The sequence below is a fragment of the Volvox carteri genome, assembly GCF_000143455.1.
Source record: "Volvox carteri f. nagariensis unplaced genomic scaffold VOLCAscaffold_5, whole genome shotgun sequence".
In the NCBI taxonomy this organism is placed as follows: Eukaryota; Viridiplantae; Chlorophyta; class Chlorophyceae; order Chlamydomonadales; family Volvocaceae; genus Volvox; species Volvox carteri.
Genome location: NW_003307548.1, coordinates 2,292,772 through 2,308,922, shown reverse-complemented (window position 1 = coordinate 2,308,922; position 16,151 = coordinate 2,292,772). Strand labels below are relative to the sequence as shown.

Below are 16,151 nucleotides of genomic sequence, written 5' to 3'. Positions count from 1 at the left end.
ATCCGTTTCGCCGTCGTCGGAGCCAACCCTACCCTAGGGCTAGCAGCTTTTGTTATCATCGTCCCCCCCCCTCTCCACACACACCCCAAGCAGCAGGCGTCAAGACTGCTTGACGACTTTGCTTCAGTACGACCAACAACCCCTCAGCGAACCACATGTACTACACATCAAAAAAGGAAGCGCGATAAACATAGAGCATAATAAATGCAACCAGAGCCACCACAGGGAAAATACCTTTTAGCTAAAACAGCACAACCCTGCCCGTCACACCCACAGACGTGCGCCCTCTCGTACGCGCATTTTGCCGCGCGCGCGCACCCGTCCAAAAAGCGCACGGCTGATGGCCCCGCACGTCTGCCAGGAAAAAAACGCCTCACTGCCGTACTGCCCAAATCGACGAGAATCAAAACCGCCCAAACCCAACCGTGCGTGAGGTCATCACCCACCGCAGCGTTTTAACAGCAACGCCTTAACAGCAAAGAGCGAAGACTTAGCGCCGTACATACTGCAGTACTAACACTGAACTTCTCCGTCCGGATAAGGATTTTTAATCTTTATATCATTTCTTGATTAATACATGCTGCCACTTGCTGCGGATTATAATACTGCAGTAATAAGAGTAATAATAATAATATCTATCGCCCGAATAACTATGCCTCCCGGTGGCGGTGGTCCCTTCTAGCACCACGCCGCTGCTGACCGAGGGTCCTACTCAGCAGGGTGGTCCTACCCGTGGTGGGGTGCCCCATAGAGCTCACAATGGTCTTCTGTCAACGCTATGCAGGTGGTGGTGCCCCCTCCTGTTGGTGGTGGTGCCTCGAGAAGAGGAGTGACACAGTGAACGCGCCCCGCGTGTGATGGCCCCTCTGAAGCACCACTGGCAATAACACCCGTTCTGTACGGACGTCTGCGTCGACAAGGTAAATGCGCGCGGCACGGGCCGAACGCTTCTTCGTCCAGAATGCCACTCACTCACTCACTCATCGGCACATCAGGGTCGCCAGTCGGCCTTCCAGCTCCTTGACGACCTGTATGTATGTACGTATATGTACGTATAAACGTATGTATGTATGTATGTATGTATGTATGTATGTATGTATGTATGTATGTATGTATGTATGTATGTATGTATGTATGTATGTATGTATGTATGTATGTATGTATGTATGTATGTATGTATGTATGTATGTATGTATGTATGTATGTATGTATGTATGTATGTATGTATGTATGTATGTATGTATGTATGTATGTATGTATGTATGTATGTATGTATGTATGTATGTATGTATGTATGTATGTATGTATGTATGTATGTATGTATGTATGTATGTATGTATGTATGAATGTATGTATGAATGTGCGCATGTGATAGGGGGGTGCGAGGGCAGCAGTGGAGGCAGGTGGTATATGCGCACGTGTCGGAGCGACAGGGGATTGTACGAGTGTGGGGTATATATATGTACGATACACAGGTCGGATGACTTATCAGCAGGTAGTCATCATGACGACATCTCAAAAGGCACCTCGCCAAAAATAAACACATGTACGACGGATATCGACAACGTATACGATATGCGCACTCATGCCGCGGATGCAGATGCATCGTGAGAGGCTTTCGTCACCTGCTGCTGCTGCTGCTGCTGCTGCTGCTGCTGCCGCTGATGTTGTTTCCCCCTTCCCTTCCTCACCCCCTGCCCGTTATCCCGGGGGGGGGGGGGATGCGGACGCGGACGCGGACGCGGACGCTGCTGTGTCTCTTGTGTATGACACGGACCTGTTGATGACATCATGCTGACATGTTGATGATCTGGATGTCGCCCATTATTGAGTGCGTGGTTGTGTGCGTGTGTGTAGTGCCGCGCCTCATCATCAAACCTCACCTGCCCTGCCGAGGGTCTCCGCCCGGGTTCCTTGTCCCAGCAGCGGTGTGTCAGGTCCAGGTACCAGAGAGGCACCCCCCCGGGGTTGCTGCTGCAGCTACTACTGCCGCCATCGGTGGTGGTGGCCGTGGCAGTGGTGGCGGCAGGGGTGTGGTTGTTGTGGTTATGGTTGTTGTTGTTGCTGGCGGTGCAGTCCGGTCGCAAGTCCTCCACCAACACATTTTTTATAATCTGGCCTGTGGCTCGTGTTGTTTGCAGTTGTGAGAAATTTAACGGCAACAGAATAGTGGGGGGGACATTAGTGATAATAGGATTAGCGGAGGTCTGGACGCAAATAGCCGTCCAGCGGAAAGGAACTCAGCAGAGAGACAGACAGACAGATAGACAGAGGGTAACGTCCTGCGGCGAGAGTGCGGTGGGTCGCCTGGCGGCACGTACGGCGGCACGTACGGCGGCACGTACGGCGGCACGCGGGTTGATGTGTGTATGTAAGTGGGTAAGTCGTCGAGAGCTATTTATATAAACATAAATACCCACTATTGTAGATATACATATAAAACTTTCCTCACGCAGCAGATATGCCAGGTGGTGTGCGTTTACGTGTTTCGTGTTTGGAACGTGATGGAGAACCACAGTTGTATGTAGCTGCTGCATGCGGTCAGCTGATGGCTTGATTTGCTCACACCATCCTTTCTTTACATTTTTTCCGCGCCGCGTCCCGAGTGCGCAGAGCTGCACAGTGTGTGTGTGTGTGTCTCCATTTCACCCCCGCTTTCCTTCCCAGCACCGGGCGCAGTGGCACACGACCCGCTGGTGGAGCCTGACAAGTGCAACCGCCGCACTACGCCGCTGTTGAAGTGCGTTTTCAACGTTCTTAAAAGGTTCATCCACCGGATGGGTAGTGATACAATGACCGGTGGTAGCAGCCTCCGCCGGAACGCTGCCAAACATAAAATTGGCGGCGTTTCGGCGGAGGCTGCTAAAATTTATAAAATCGATATATGGACAGCACCTCTAGGGGCTGGGTTGTAGGAGGGGTCAACCCCAAGGAGGGCTCCCCTTATTCACCCTTGCCCCTTTTTCCCTGAGGGAGTGAAAGCAACCCTTCGGGTGCACACATAATAGGACATATAGTGACACATGTGACAATACAAGGCGACGCACACACGCACACCTGGCAGCATGCCTTGGTACGGCGGTCGCCCCGAAACCAGCTCCCAGAGGAGGATGCCGTACGAGTAGATACAAGATGCGGGTCCAACCTTGCCTGCAGAGTCAAGGGTCAAAAGGGTCGGTTGGGGTAATGGAAAAAACATCATTAACCAGGCCACTGCTGCTGTCCGTGTGGACGGTTGTTGCGCTATCAGTTTCTTGGTTGGGGAGGGTGTTTTCATAACGGTTCAAAGCACGGGGGGTTCCTCCCCCCCCCTCCTCCCCCCCCCCCGCATTCCCCCCTCCTCCTCACCACTCCCCAGGACCTCGGGCGCCATGTATGCCACCGTGCCGTAGTTGCGGGTGGTGATGTGGGTGCTGTCGGTGGCCAGCGCACGGCTCATACCGAAATCCGCCAGCTGCGTGTGTGCGTGTTTTAAGGGGGGGAGGGGAGGGGGAGGTCGCGAGATGTCACCCAGATGTTTACTGTCAGGACGGGTCGATGTTTACTTTTACGTCAAACAAGTAACAAAACACGTTTTCCCAACCCCCCCCCCGGGGGCCACCTGCGACGAAAAAATTGGGAGTCGCAAAACAAAACACTGGTCACCGGTATGCTGTTCTCGCAGGTTTACACACACATACACACACACACACACACGCGCATACGCCTGCATACGCCAGCATACGCCTGCGGCGGCCCCTATCCATCCTATATATTAGGTCAATCCGCAAACACCCCAGGGGCCATCCAAGCCATCCAAGATGGTGTAACTTCCAACATACACCATCCATCGCCTGCTCGGCTCACTTCTGTATGCACTGACTTCTTTCCGACCTTTACACGCGGGCCGCGTGGCTCTGTTCCTTCCACGACCGCCTAGTCCCACCCCCGCCCTCCGGCCCCCCCGCCCCCCCGCCTCTCTTTCCTACATACCTTGGCCACCAGCCCCCAAGGGCTGTTTGGGTCCTCCATCAGCAGGATGTTGCCTAATTTGGACACAATACGTGCGCACGTGGCGATGGACCAGTTAGGGGGGAGGGGGCAGTGAGGGCCTCCTGGCGTTGTGACCAAATGATTTCGATGCAAGGATTTACGGATATGGTGATCGAGGGGGGAAAGACGAACCACGAACGAGTGAAGCTGCTGCCAGGGCGATCGAGGGGGTGTGTGAGGGTGTGAAATGTAGCGTGTAGCGCGTGGGGATTTGGGACGGGGACGGGGACGGGGACGGGGCGCCCGGAGGAAAATGGCTCCCAATTTGGTGGTGGCGCCATGGCGCTCCGAAACCCTACACTCCAAATCCTTGTTAAACACTAAAATCAAGAATTTATTAATTAGGTTATGCACCGTTATCACCGTAAAAGCCAAGACTCCTTTAGCGCTTTCACAGGTGGCAAACTTGGCCTATACAGCTCAGCGCCCCCCTCCCTCTTCCCCCTCTTAAGTGCCGGCAGTTTATATTCAGATTTCCTTGCATGTGATCGGCGGGCCCCCCCCCCCCGATTCACACCTGGCTTCAGGTCCCCGTGGCACACATTGCGGCTGTGCATGTACTCCAGCCCCCGGGCCACATCCAGCGCGCAGCACACCACTCGCTGCATGTCCGGAAGGGCAGTGCGCGGGGCGGAGGGGCATGGAGAGAGGGAGGGGGAGGAGGCCCCGGGGGGCGCAGGCGCCGCGACGCTGCGGAGTAGAGGCAGGGTTGCGCTGTCGGGCGGTGATGACGTCACCCGCCGCATGGCGCCTTGCTTCAGCAGCGCAGATAAGGGCCCCCGGTCCACATACTCCTGTGTGCGTATTGGGGTGAGGGGGTTAGTGGGGGGGGGAGGTGGTGCCGTACGGTGTGGGGTGGGGGGTTTTACACGCCGTTCGATATTTTGGATGATCGGATGTAAAATATTACATACATGCATACATAAGAAACGTTACTGTTGTACTGTGGTACTGTTCTACTGTTCTACACAACCATCCGGGCGGGGAATCTCCCCTCTCCATACAGACACGCACGCACACGCGCGCACAAAAAAACCTTCACCTGCCGGTATGTGCACATACCGGATACCAAACAGAGATTCCAACCACCTCAACTACCTCAACCAAACTGCTCCATGTACATTAAATGACGAAAGCATAAATACTATTTATATGTAATATATTCAATATAAAATAAATATTAATATTAAAAATTATTTAATTTAACATGCTTCTCGTCGGGATCGAAGTCCGGTCGGCCTAAAGCACGGCAAGACAACCGCCTCCACTCCTCCACTCCTCCAGACCTCCATCCGCACCGCCCCACCTGGACAACCCACGTCTCCGCCACAGTCCCACATTGAGGGGCCTGCGGCTGTGCGGCATTGCCGGCTCCGCAGGCACCGTCGTACATCATGGCAGCATAGAAGTCGTCCAGTCGACCCGACGCGCTGCCCTCCCTAAACGCCAAAGTGCTCAGGGAGGGCAGCTCAACGGCGGCGGCGGCGGCGCCGCCAGGGCCAGGGCCGTCGTGGAGACCGGGCTTGGGCGCCGCCGCCGCTGCCACCCCTGGCGCCGCCGCCGCCATCCTTGCCGCCGCCGCTGCAGCCGCGCCCTGGGCTTCGCTTTCCCTTGAGAGCATCGAGAGAGTAGGGTTGCCGTCCGCATCTACCTGTAAACCACGCATACGACACGTGTACGACATGTGCATAAACACACACAGCGAGCGGAAGCGAGGCAGGGCGGCGTCCTTCTGTTTCCTAAACAGGCCATTCTTCCACCAATCAGGTGCGTTCGTATTGATGGCCACGCGGCCAAGCACGCAGACACGCACGAAAAGGTGTTTTGTTACGGTGTTTGGCTCTCAGCTAACCCGTGCCCCTTTCCTCCCCCCCCCCGGGCGCAAAACTCCCCAAACGACGTCGTACCAGAAGACACTCGTCGACAGCTCACACCATAGCCCGCACAGCTCACAAGCGGCTGCACTCCCGCTGCAAAACACCCCCCCCATAACCCCCCGTATCCCACCCAGCAGCCCTGGATTGGAGCTCATGTACGACATACCGTGCATGTGATGTACGACAGCGATCGTACGATGTTACGGTGGTCAAAGCTGAGACTGAGTCGCAGCTCATTCTCTATGGCCTCCAACGTATTATGTCGGTCGTGGTGGCTGATGACCTGGGGGAGTGGGATTTGGGGGGAAAGGGGGGAAAGGGGGGAAAGGGGGGGAAAGACGAAACACGAACGAGTGAAGCTGCTGCCAGGGCAAGAGTGTACCAGTCGTAGAACTGACCAAAAGGCGTTTTTGAAGGGAGAAGGGGGCGGGGGGGACCCGCCGGTCCCGATTCTCCAAATGGTCACCAAAACACACCCATCAACACCCATCCATCAGTGGCATCATGTTCGCATTCCCGCTATTATGCCCCCGCGGACCTCCGACTATGGATGGGTTCACCGCTTCATCCCCGTCGCCCTTTCCTCACCCCCTCGCGCCTCTCCCCGTCGCCCCCGCCCCCACAGCCCCCTCTCCCCGCCCCCCCCCCACACACACCTTGATAGCCACTGTTAAACCCCGCCAGGAGCCCTTGTAGACCTAGGTCGCGGGCGGGAGCAGAAAAGCGCACAGAAAAGAGCACAGAGAGGAGTTAGAGATTTCTGCAAAGACTACGTTACGGCTGAGCTCACCACCGCCCTACCGGGGCGGTAATAAACAGAGCAGGGATGGGGAAGGGAATTTGATGTGCCGTCGGACGGGAGCGGCAAACGGCCTCACAAATACGCCGTAACACCCAACACCAACACGGCCCGTAGTGTGCTACAAAGGTCTCCGAAAAGTAACAAATACAGGTGCTCCGCATTTAAAAAGGAGGCCACCGGCTCCAGAACCACGCAAAGCTCGTCCGTCGTATATTGCAGAAAACCCCGGTTTCCTTCCCAAGCTTTAAGGTTATATTAAGATTATAATTTCAGGAGATTAAATCATAATAATATCGCAATTCGAATATTTTTCCTGGGTCATATTTGGTGTTTTAGGGTTTTGCTTTTTCAGAGGGTACATCCTCTCCTTGCCTCCACTTCACTTTTGAGGGCCTTTTCCCGATTTCTCGAGTCCCTCCCTCCCTCCCCCCTTCAGCCCCTCCCTCCCCCCTTCAGCCCCATCCGCCACCCCGCATTTCCTCACCCTTCAAGATGCATCACATCAGCACCCCCCCACACACATCTCTCGCCACCTAGCTGGACGCTGACCTCCTTGACCGCCCTCGCCTGCTGCTTTCTCCCCCTTGCACACATCCGGGCCCTTTCCGTCCAACGCCACGTCCGCAACCCGCACCGGCCCCCGGCGCATCACGCTTTCCAAGGCTCTGTACCTTCTTTTCCTTTCTCTCGCCCCCCCCTCCACCCGACACTTCTCCAGGCTCACACCCACACCCACACCCACACCCACTCACCTTGCCAAACGACCCGGCCCCCAGCAGCCGCCCCAACATCACATCTTCTTGCGCAGCAGCCGCGACTACCGCCCCCCGCTCGCCCCCTGGAATAGTGCCTGCTGATAGCTGCTGCTGTTGCAGCTGTTGCTGTTGCTGCTGTTGCTGCTGTTGCTGCTGCCGCTGTTGCTGCTGCTGATCATGCTGAGGCGCATCCACTGCCGCCGCCGCCGCCGCCAACACGGCAGCTACCGAGCCGCCGCCACCGCCGCCACCGCCCCCGCCGCTGTGAAGCGCCGGCACCCGGGGCCGTAGCAGCACCAGCAACGCGGAGCTCAGGCAGCTGCTGTTGCCGCCGCCGCTGCTGTCAGTGAAGCGGCCGCCCGAGGTGGCGGTGGCGGTGGCGGTGGCGGTGGCGGTGGCGGTGGCAACCGGCTGGGTGCGTGAGCCGGGTGCACCGACATGGGCGGTGTTGCTGCCACCACACCCGCCAACGCCACTGCAGCGTGGCGTCGATGAAACAGTGGCAAGAGCGACAGTAGCCGCCGCAGTGGTAGCAGTCGCAGGAGCAGCAGCAGTAGTAGTAATAGTAGTAGTAGCAGTAGTGCTGGTAGTGGAGACCTCCAGTTGCGCGACTTCGCCATCCGTGGCGATGGTCACAACCCCGAATGGTACGGCATCCTGCGGACATAATCGTACAACGTCCCTGCCGTGCGACACTACCACCATGGCAGGGGATTTCGTCAATGTCTCGGGGCGCTTGGCATCTGCTCTCAAGCCGTCGGATGCCGTACCACGCAAAGCGGCCTCAAGGTCTGCCGTACTGTGCAGATGACAGGACTCGTTGGGGGGTTTGGGGCCGACAACCAGTGCGCCGCCGCCGGTGCACACGTCCTTTGGTTTGCCCTCCGCGGGCACCCCCCCCGGCGCCCCTCCCTGGCGCGACTCCCGCGATGTGGTCGTGCGGCGGTGCGCCACCAGCAGGAGAAACCACGCAGCGGCCGCCATAACCAACACACCTGCTTCCATCAAGTTGTTGGTTGGGCGGTTGGTTGGTTTGTGGTTGGGCGACAAACGAAGGCAAGCATACCCTGGGCACCGTCGGATATAGCTGTAGGGCCCTCCGCTGGGCTATTCACGGCACAGGAAGAAAGAGACAGAAGGTACGGACATCCACTGGGGTGCACAGGGTGGTGCGTGTGCGTGTGCGTGTGTGTTTGGTGGTTTCAGGCTCGGGTTGGGTTTGTCTCCCGCGTCCGTGACCGTACAGCTGGGGGGGCACTAAGCTAAGAGCTTCCCGCGCTTCCCTGAACACAACCCAAATCCATAAACTCCTAAACTGCACCCGCCCTCCCACCTTTCCTGCACCCTAAAAAGCAGGAACACAATGTGGATCGAACAAAGCTCCCTACCTCCAACGTTTTCACCAATCGCTCCACTGCACTAGTATACCTAAAAGTTCCAAAAGTCCTCCTCATAAATAGTCCCAATCCTAGCAGCAACAGCAACAGCGGCATCAACAGCAGCAAGCGGCTGTTCCACCCCATTGTGAACTACCTACCGGGTCTCCTCACCCCCCCCCCGAGCGCGGCTCACGCACCCGCAACGACGCATCCAGCAAGGACCCCCACTCGGGGTGGACCTCGAAGTCCTCCGCCCCCTCCGCCCCCTCCGTCCAGGGTGCCGGCTGTCTGCAACTGTTGTGGCGATGGCGGAGCTCGTTGTTGTGACTGCGACTGCTGATGCTGCTCCTCTGTGCGCTGCGCAACAAGCCCCTGTGGGGATGTGTGCGAGTGTTTGTTCACCAGCACACAGGCGGAATACACAGGGTTGAACAGATGACACGAAATTTTAATAACAGCGGAGCGCTCTTTCACATCTCGTATCTTCACCGGCAGGTTCATAGTTGAATGGCCGCGCGCCAGCGCGTTGGAGACCTCAGGCTAGGGGTAAGGTGCGTCCGCTTGCATGGCGTGTAGGGTTTAATACTCGGCCACTGAAGGAATGAACCCACTGTCTTCGTTGCATGTTGCATATGTACATGCAGTACTGTGCCCGGTGTACGGCAAACGGAATATTCGTACGTTTGTGCGTTGCTATCTCCGTGATTGGCTGGTGGCCATGGGGTTATCATCAGCGTGCAATACACACAACGTGCATCTAGCCATCTGCTGTGCCTCCACATCAGGGTTCGACACCCCGTACGGGGCCCGTAAGTTTTTGGCCTTTTTTCGGTATCCCCGTAAGGGCCCGTAGGACTTTATGGTGGCCCCCGTAAGGATTTTGGGGCGCGAAGCGCCCCCGTACGGGGCCGCCCCCGGACCGGCCGAAGGCCGGTTACGGGGGCCCCCGTAAGGATTTTAAGGGTTTATAAGAGGCCGTACGGGGCCCGTAAAGTCCCCCGTAGGGGAGAGGACGGACCGATTGCCGACTGCCGTGCAAGGTTGTAGTACCCTTTGACCATATAAAGGATAAGGCCACACACTTGGCAGACATAATTCATATTGCAATATTTAACTTTTCATAATACTTTTATAACTTCTGGTCTGTAACATTTTGATGAGGAGGAGGAGGACGAGAAAGAGGAGCAGAAGGGATGGGCGGCCGCGGCGGCCAAGGCGCTTGGCTTTCACTGAGTGTGCCGTGTCCCCGAGTGTAATGGTTCACGAGAAAATAACGATTTACAGGTCAAAAAATGCAAAGCGTCACTTTCCATAGCGTTTCAGCCAAGGACAGTGCCCCCGTAAAGGTTTTGCGGGGGTTACGGGGGGCCCCGTAAGGTTTTCGGCCGGTACAGGAGCCTGGTACGGGGGCCCCTCCGTAAGGAAAATTTGGGAGGTACGGGGGAGCCCGCAAGTTTCAGGAAGGTCAGTGTAGAACCCTGCTCCACATCTATCTAAACACAATTAACTTCATGTACATACATTCATACATACATACATACATAGCTACATACGTCAATAGATACGTACGTACCTGCAACGACAGTGCGTAGCACAAGTACGGCCCGTGCTCATCGATGCATTCCTGCAGGACAGGACAGGACAGGACAGCCATTTGCGCAGCAGCAGCAACAGTAAGCAGTCCCATTCCCGGGGTACACGAGGGTGGGATGATACACGCGGGGCACATTCATTGTTGCGGGGCACAAACCCCACAGTTGGGTGGAGGTAGCTGCTGTAGCTGCTGTAGCTGCCGGCGACCGGCAGCACATCTGGAGTACCAGTAACACGTTTACCGTCATCCGGCAATAGGAAACCTCTACCTGCGCTCTAGGAGCCGGCCCTGCAGTCTTAAAAGCAGCTTAAGAGCTTGCTTACAATCTATCTATTACCACGGACCACTGCACCCATGCCAACACCAAATGCCCCCCCGTGCCTGGGCCAGCTAGAGCCAGCCACCCCGCCAGCCACATAGGCAGCCACACTCCTATATATGACATATATGACTCCGGGGTTGAGTCCGTCCACGCGCTGTCGAGAGGCCCTTCTGCTGCCCCCACTCTCCCCACGATAGCATTGGGCCCGATTGGCCAAAGCCGGCCGAATTCAGTTGGCCGTACTAACCGCCACGGCCCGGCGCATCCCTGCCCAGCACGCTCAGCATAACACCTAGGGATGTGAATTACGCTTTTACGTGTTTACGTTTTTAAGGAACTAAGGTTACGTAATTACGTAATTAAGGTTGGACCTGGCCGTAATTTACGGAATGAAGGGCTCGCCGTAATAAGGTCCCTCAGGAGGGGTAGAAACCTTAAAAGCTTAACAGACCCATGGGTCTTACAGGTTCCGCCGGTCTGCAAACCAGGGTGCCGCTGACCCGTCCACTCCTCCGAACACACCACAAACCCAGCCATGGGGGAAGCGTGAAAGAGTCCAACAATGCAGGTTGAAACCCGCGATTCCCTCCGCCCAACCAAGCAAAAGAGCAAGTCAAGTAGTCAACACGACAAGTAGTCCTGGTTTGCAACGGTATTAGGTGTCGTGGTCGAGTATGTATGCACGGCTTTCAATGCTTGGTGGTGTTGCAGTATCAACGCCGCCATACGCGCCGGTGCCGGGGGTCGTGCCCGCGTCAGCCATGGTTCAAATTGGAAAGGCGATAGTCGCCAAGTCGGCTGTACAAGCGCCAAACTGATGTCAAAAAAATATGTAAATAAGTAAAGAATGGTGTTGCGAATGTGAAAACGCTGAAATTGTGCTGAAAATCCAAAATCGTACACTAGTACGGCAACCTTAAATTAAGGGTCCAGGGTCCAGGCCGTGGAAACCGTAAATTACACCATTTTACTGGATTACGCTTTTAAGTTTACGTAATTAAGGTTGCCAAATCCCATTTCAGCTGAAATTCACATCCCTAATAACACCCCGTTCGGACCCCGCCAAGCCAAGCCAAGCGCCCGAAACACCCGTGGGCCACACCCGCACCTGAGTGACGAATCCGTCGCAAATGTGGATACTGTTGGACCACACCAGCTGGTAACCTGTATGTATGTATGATGTGTGGGACAGGGGGTTCATATCTTCACCCTGCGGCCGCTACCCGGCAGACCAATCGTACTAAACGTTACTGAGTGCAAAAAAAGTGAAGGGTATTTTTTTCCCAATCGTAAGAAAGTACAAACCCATCATCCTTAAACTAACCTCACTACCAACCGCCAACAGTTTTGCGAAACGAGAATGTGGCCCACTGGCTCGCTGGCCAGCCATTAACTCATGTACGATCGCCTGTAGCCGAAGCGGCGCAAGTCGTACGTGCTTCTTGTCGGCCCACGCATTGAATTTCGCTAGCAGGTTCTTCTAACATATAGCAGGTTCACTTGTATACTGAAAATACTGACAATGCGCTGTCCTGGGTAGACACGCGAGGGCGAATCACTTTATTACTTTATTGCACTAGTATGCTTTCCTCAGGGGCCCCTGAGTACACACACACTCTCACTAGGTAGGGGGCTTATGCGCCTCTCTTCTCTTCTCTTCTCACCTGAGCTGCCGTTCGTGGCCCAGTCTCCAGCATGGAGAACTGGCGAGAAGCAGCGGCTTGCTGCACGGTTGCAAAATACGTCGTTGTTGAAAGTCAGGTTCTGTTGTCCTGGGTAAGCAGGCGATCTGGGCATGGCGCCCCACTCTGGTACAGCGTACTGCAGCGCGGGGGGGGGGAGGAGATGCAACGTAAGGGATGAAAAACGCGGATTTCGGCGGCGTGTGGCAGGGTGTCGCATGCATTATGTGCACTACTCGGGCATGCAGTCAAGCAGTTGCAGCAGGGCTGTAGAGGGTCAGTTATGCACTTGCATCTTGCCAAGCTCGCACAACGGTCCTAACGCTTTCGTTTGCAGTGGGGAGGAAATTGCTCAGCGCAGGTGCAGGCGTGTGCAGTGGCGAGTAAAGCTCCCGGTCCCGACAGACGACTCACCTCGAAGCGCATGCAAAGCATGAGACGGTCAACGACTTCGAGCCATGCCACAGTAGATGAGGAGGGGGAGGTCGCAAAAAAGTCATATGATGGCTGTAAGCGTGAGAAGACGTTCAGGAGCGTCAGATGCCGAAAAGTGAAGGTGACGCCATCCGAAAGGACCACCTACAAGCAGCAGGGAGCTGTCTGAGATACCATGACTGACATACATATTCGCCATCCTTACTGTGCTTAACTACGAAGGGAGGTTATGCAAAAACCCATATATGACGCATACATCAACACGCAAAATAAGACGAAACGCAAGCTCAAGAACTTTATTCAGGTTAACCTCACCTTGGACTGTATGAAGCTAAAATCCAGTTCAATAAAAGATTCCCATTCGACTCTTGCCCCTTCCACTGTCAGGTTGCGCGTAATGTTTACAACCTTCCATGTGTTCCCCCAAAATTCGGCATTTAATTTGATATTGTTAGAAATGACGATATTTGAAACGTTGTCGTTGATTAGCGCCTTAAAAAGGTTAAGTTCATCCGCCACCGTGACGGTTTCTGCGCTGCCGAGGTCCAGCTCCGAGTGTGATAACAAAGACAAAATTGTCCATAGTAAGAAGCTATAAGGGAGTCCGCGAAGGCGCCGGTTAGGCGCCTCATAGCTTCTCACGTTCCTCAGAATAAACGGCATTGACAAGACCCGTTATCAATTTATTGAAAAGCGTTTTGCAGTTTAATCTTTCCGTCTGCAAGGACTGCCGACTGGATGGAGGATGTTCGTCGGCCAGCAATTGTACAACGATTGACACATCTAACAACTTGACTGGATGGACGGAAACTCAGGCCAGGGAAGACAGTAACAGTGTAATTTTTAAAAATGGTGATGTAGCCATTGCAAAAGGCATACATGTAGTCACGCAGCATCGCTGTCTGAGTCAGATAGCACGCATTGCCTTGCCATACGGGCTGCCATGCATCATCTATGAAGTTTCCTGTTGTAAATGAATGAAGTAATGTAACTTATCATGGAAATCCTAGAGCTTGTTGCAGTTCTCACTCCTGGCGGACTGAGCTCCTGCTCTCTCGGTATTGGAGGGTGACTTAAAAAAGACTACTGGGAGAAAGTTACAGACAAGGATTACCGCCCATGTGGACGGGATGGGTAAACCAAACATCTGGCCTTTCTGCGCACACCCTAGGAGAGCACTGCCTTCTGCTATTTTGCATGGTGTACCGGATATGGGAACAGACAACGTGCAGCATGCGGTTAAGGTTGATCATCATGAGCACCACGAGGGTACCACGTGATGCGTGTAGACGCTTGCCCACGTAGCGGCGATGTTGCTAGGAGAAGAACATATACATGTGCACACACGTAATGATGCTCGAAAATAAAGAGTTTTAAGAGCGTTGAGGGTCGGCTAGGAATCCAAAAGGTCGATAATCAAAATACTTCGCAACGCGGAACAATACGTCTAAAGGCCAGGGCAAAACACAAGGAGTAGCCAATGAGCAAGTATCAGATATATGTATGGTTTGGGAGGTCAGGAGCAGAAACGGAAGCGAGCACATACACAGGGTGGCTGATGCTTAGTCATGTCTCTTTGGATGTAAGGGCTGAAAGGCTGCAGCACTAGGAGCTGGCTGGCGGTACGGAAGGTGAGGCGATCCGGGAGATCAATGACTTGAAGCGGAAAGAAGAGCTAGGAGGCAGCTGAAGAGCTTAGAATTGGAAGTTGATGCGCGGCTGGCTGTGTTACGAAACCAGGAACAGGTGATCGGAGGACGGTAGCCGGCTTCCCGGCAACTATAGCCGGTTTCGGAGATGCGGCCGCCGCTGCTGGTGCCGTACATTTCGATAGCTCCTTTGTGGATGCGCCTCGCCAGTTGCCGGTGGCTGTCTGTGAAGGCCGGTATTGGCCGCCCCATGCATGTATGACCGCCCCGTCCGAATCCATGTCCGAATCGTGACAGCACTCCGAACTCGCATCTTTATATTGAGAGGTACCGCACTGCCAGCAGTTCTGAACTATAGTCGATTTAATCGAGTTGCCGTATAATGTAACAAGGCCATTTTTGCTGGCGCAAAACTGGGAAACGGCACCCTGGCTGGGACCGGGACTTAGCTGCTCCGGGAATCGAAAAACAACAGGGCAAGCAGTCATGCAGCGACCGCGGCAAGCACACGATAGCGCAGCAGCCAGGCGCCCGAAGACGCAGTCAACAGTCAACAGGCGCAACCCACGAGGCGGCCGTACATGCGGCACGAAACCTCTAGCACCGCCTGTTGACGGTAGTTCAGACATTTTCCCGTACTGGAAATTAAGGGCGGAAATTATGTGGCGCTAAAACCGACTTCCCAGCGGCAGCTGCCGCTGCAGTAGACACGTAAACACGCGGCAGAGCGCTGCACGAGGGGGTCTGAACACCGCGCGGTGACCGAGAGGCGCCGGTGGCCACAGCCTGCTGCTCCCCGCCATTGCGCCCTGTGGTCTGTTATCTGTCCGATGCACTGCTGCCGCAACCTGGGCCGACTGGGACTAGTAGGGCGGGCGGGGTTAGGAACAGCAAAACAGAGCTCCTGGTTGTGAATGCTGACCGCCGAACTACTGGAGTGAGCAGCTGTAAGTAGTTGTGTGATGTCCCGGTGATCGGTTTCATCACCAGGACCGGGACCGGGACCGGGCAACCGGGAGGGACTAACAAACTGACAAGCTGACAGGGTACCATTCAGCAGAAGCTCTAGTCACTTCTGTCCTGAAACGGGACAGCAACAGATCTGGAATCCGTACAACTGTTGTACTATCAACGTAAGACGCAGCTATTGCTTAAACGTCATCGCGTGATCCGTACTCACTACTAACTTATTGTGGGGAAGGCCATTGCGTCTGCGACCACACTCCCGCGGTACCCAAACCCTTCAAAGACAATTCCGATCAGCCATTTGGCTGTTAGTGGGAGGGCGGGTGGGCCGCTCGCACGGCAATCGAGTAGAGAGTACGAAAATAACCTAATGCAGTCATCGACAGCAGAAAACGTAAGCCTCCAGCCTCATGCCGACTCTCTTACCTACCATTCATATTCTCTACCTCGTTCCCAAGACTCCGCCGCGTTGCCTCTAGTTCGGCTCGTGCCACAGGTAACTTCGCTCGTCGCTACTTTGCCATTCACCTTCGCCTCCACCCAGCCTCTGCTTCTCCACAGAAGCGGCGACCTCCTTCGCCGTTGTTACGCCTCGTCTATGCGAATCCTCCTCATCCGACTGTGTCTTCTGCCTACCCGGATGCGCGCCCCCTCTCTC

General features: G+C 55.0%; 1 protein-coding gene across 1 annotated transcript in view; it reads right to left on the bottom strand.

Annotated features, from left to right (window-relative positions):
* Positions 1-776: 776 nt before the first annotated feature.
* VOLCADRAFT_103380 (uncharacterized protein) overlaps positions 777-16,151 on the bottom strand; it is a gene marked incomplete at its 3' end in the record, with an annotated part of 22,749 nt that continues 7,374 nt past the window's right edge. The window contains exons 2-20 of the mRNA XM_002947103.1: positions 13,194-13,427; positions 12,858-12,950; positions 12,426-12,582; positions 11,870-11,925; positions 10,419-10,469; positions 9,335-9,385; positions 9,043-9,217; positions 8,462-8,573; positions 6,700-6,706; positions 6,566-6,607; positions 6,076-6,192; positions 5,339-5,683; positions 4,770-4,826; positions 4,550-4,634; positions 3,973-4,094; positions 3,349-3,454; positions 3,058-3,150; positions 1,884-2,119; positions 777-800 (exon numbers count right to left, since the gene is read on the bottom strand). Coding sequence (XP_002947149.1) covers positions 777-800; positions 1,884-2,119; positions 3,058-3,150; positions 3,349-3,454; positions 3,973-4,094; positions 4,550-4,634; positions 4,770-4,826; positions 5,339-5,683; positions 6,076-6,192; positions 6,566-6,607; positions 6,700-6,706; positions 8,462-8,573; positions 9,043-9,217; positions 9,335-9,385; positions 10,419-10,469; positions 11,870-11,925; positions 12,426-12,582; positions 12,858-12,950; positions 13,194-13,427 — 2,163 coding nt within the window. The remainder of the gene's footprint in view (positions 801-1,883; positions 2,120-3,057; positions 3,151-3,348; positions 3,455-3,972; positions 4,095-4,549; positions 4,635-4,769; positions 4,827-5,338; positions 5,684-6,075; positions 6,193-6,565; positions 6,608-6,699; positions 6,707-8,461; positions 8,574-9,042; positions 9,218-9,334; positions 9,386-10,418; positions 10,470-11,869; positions 11,926-12,425; positions 12,583-12,857; positions 12,951-13,193; positions 13,428-16,151) is intronic.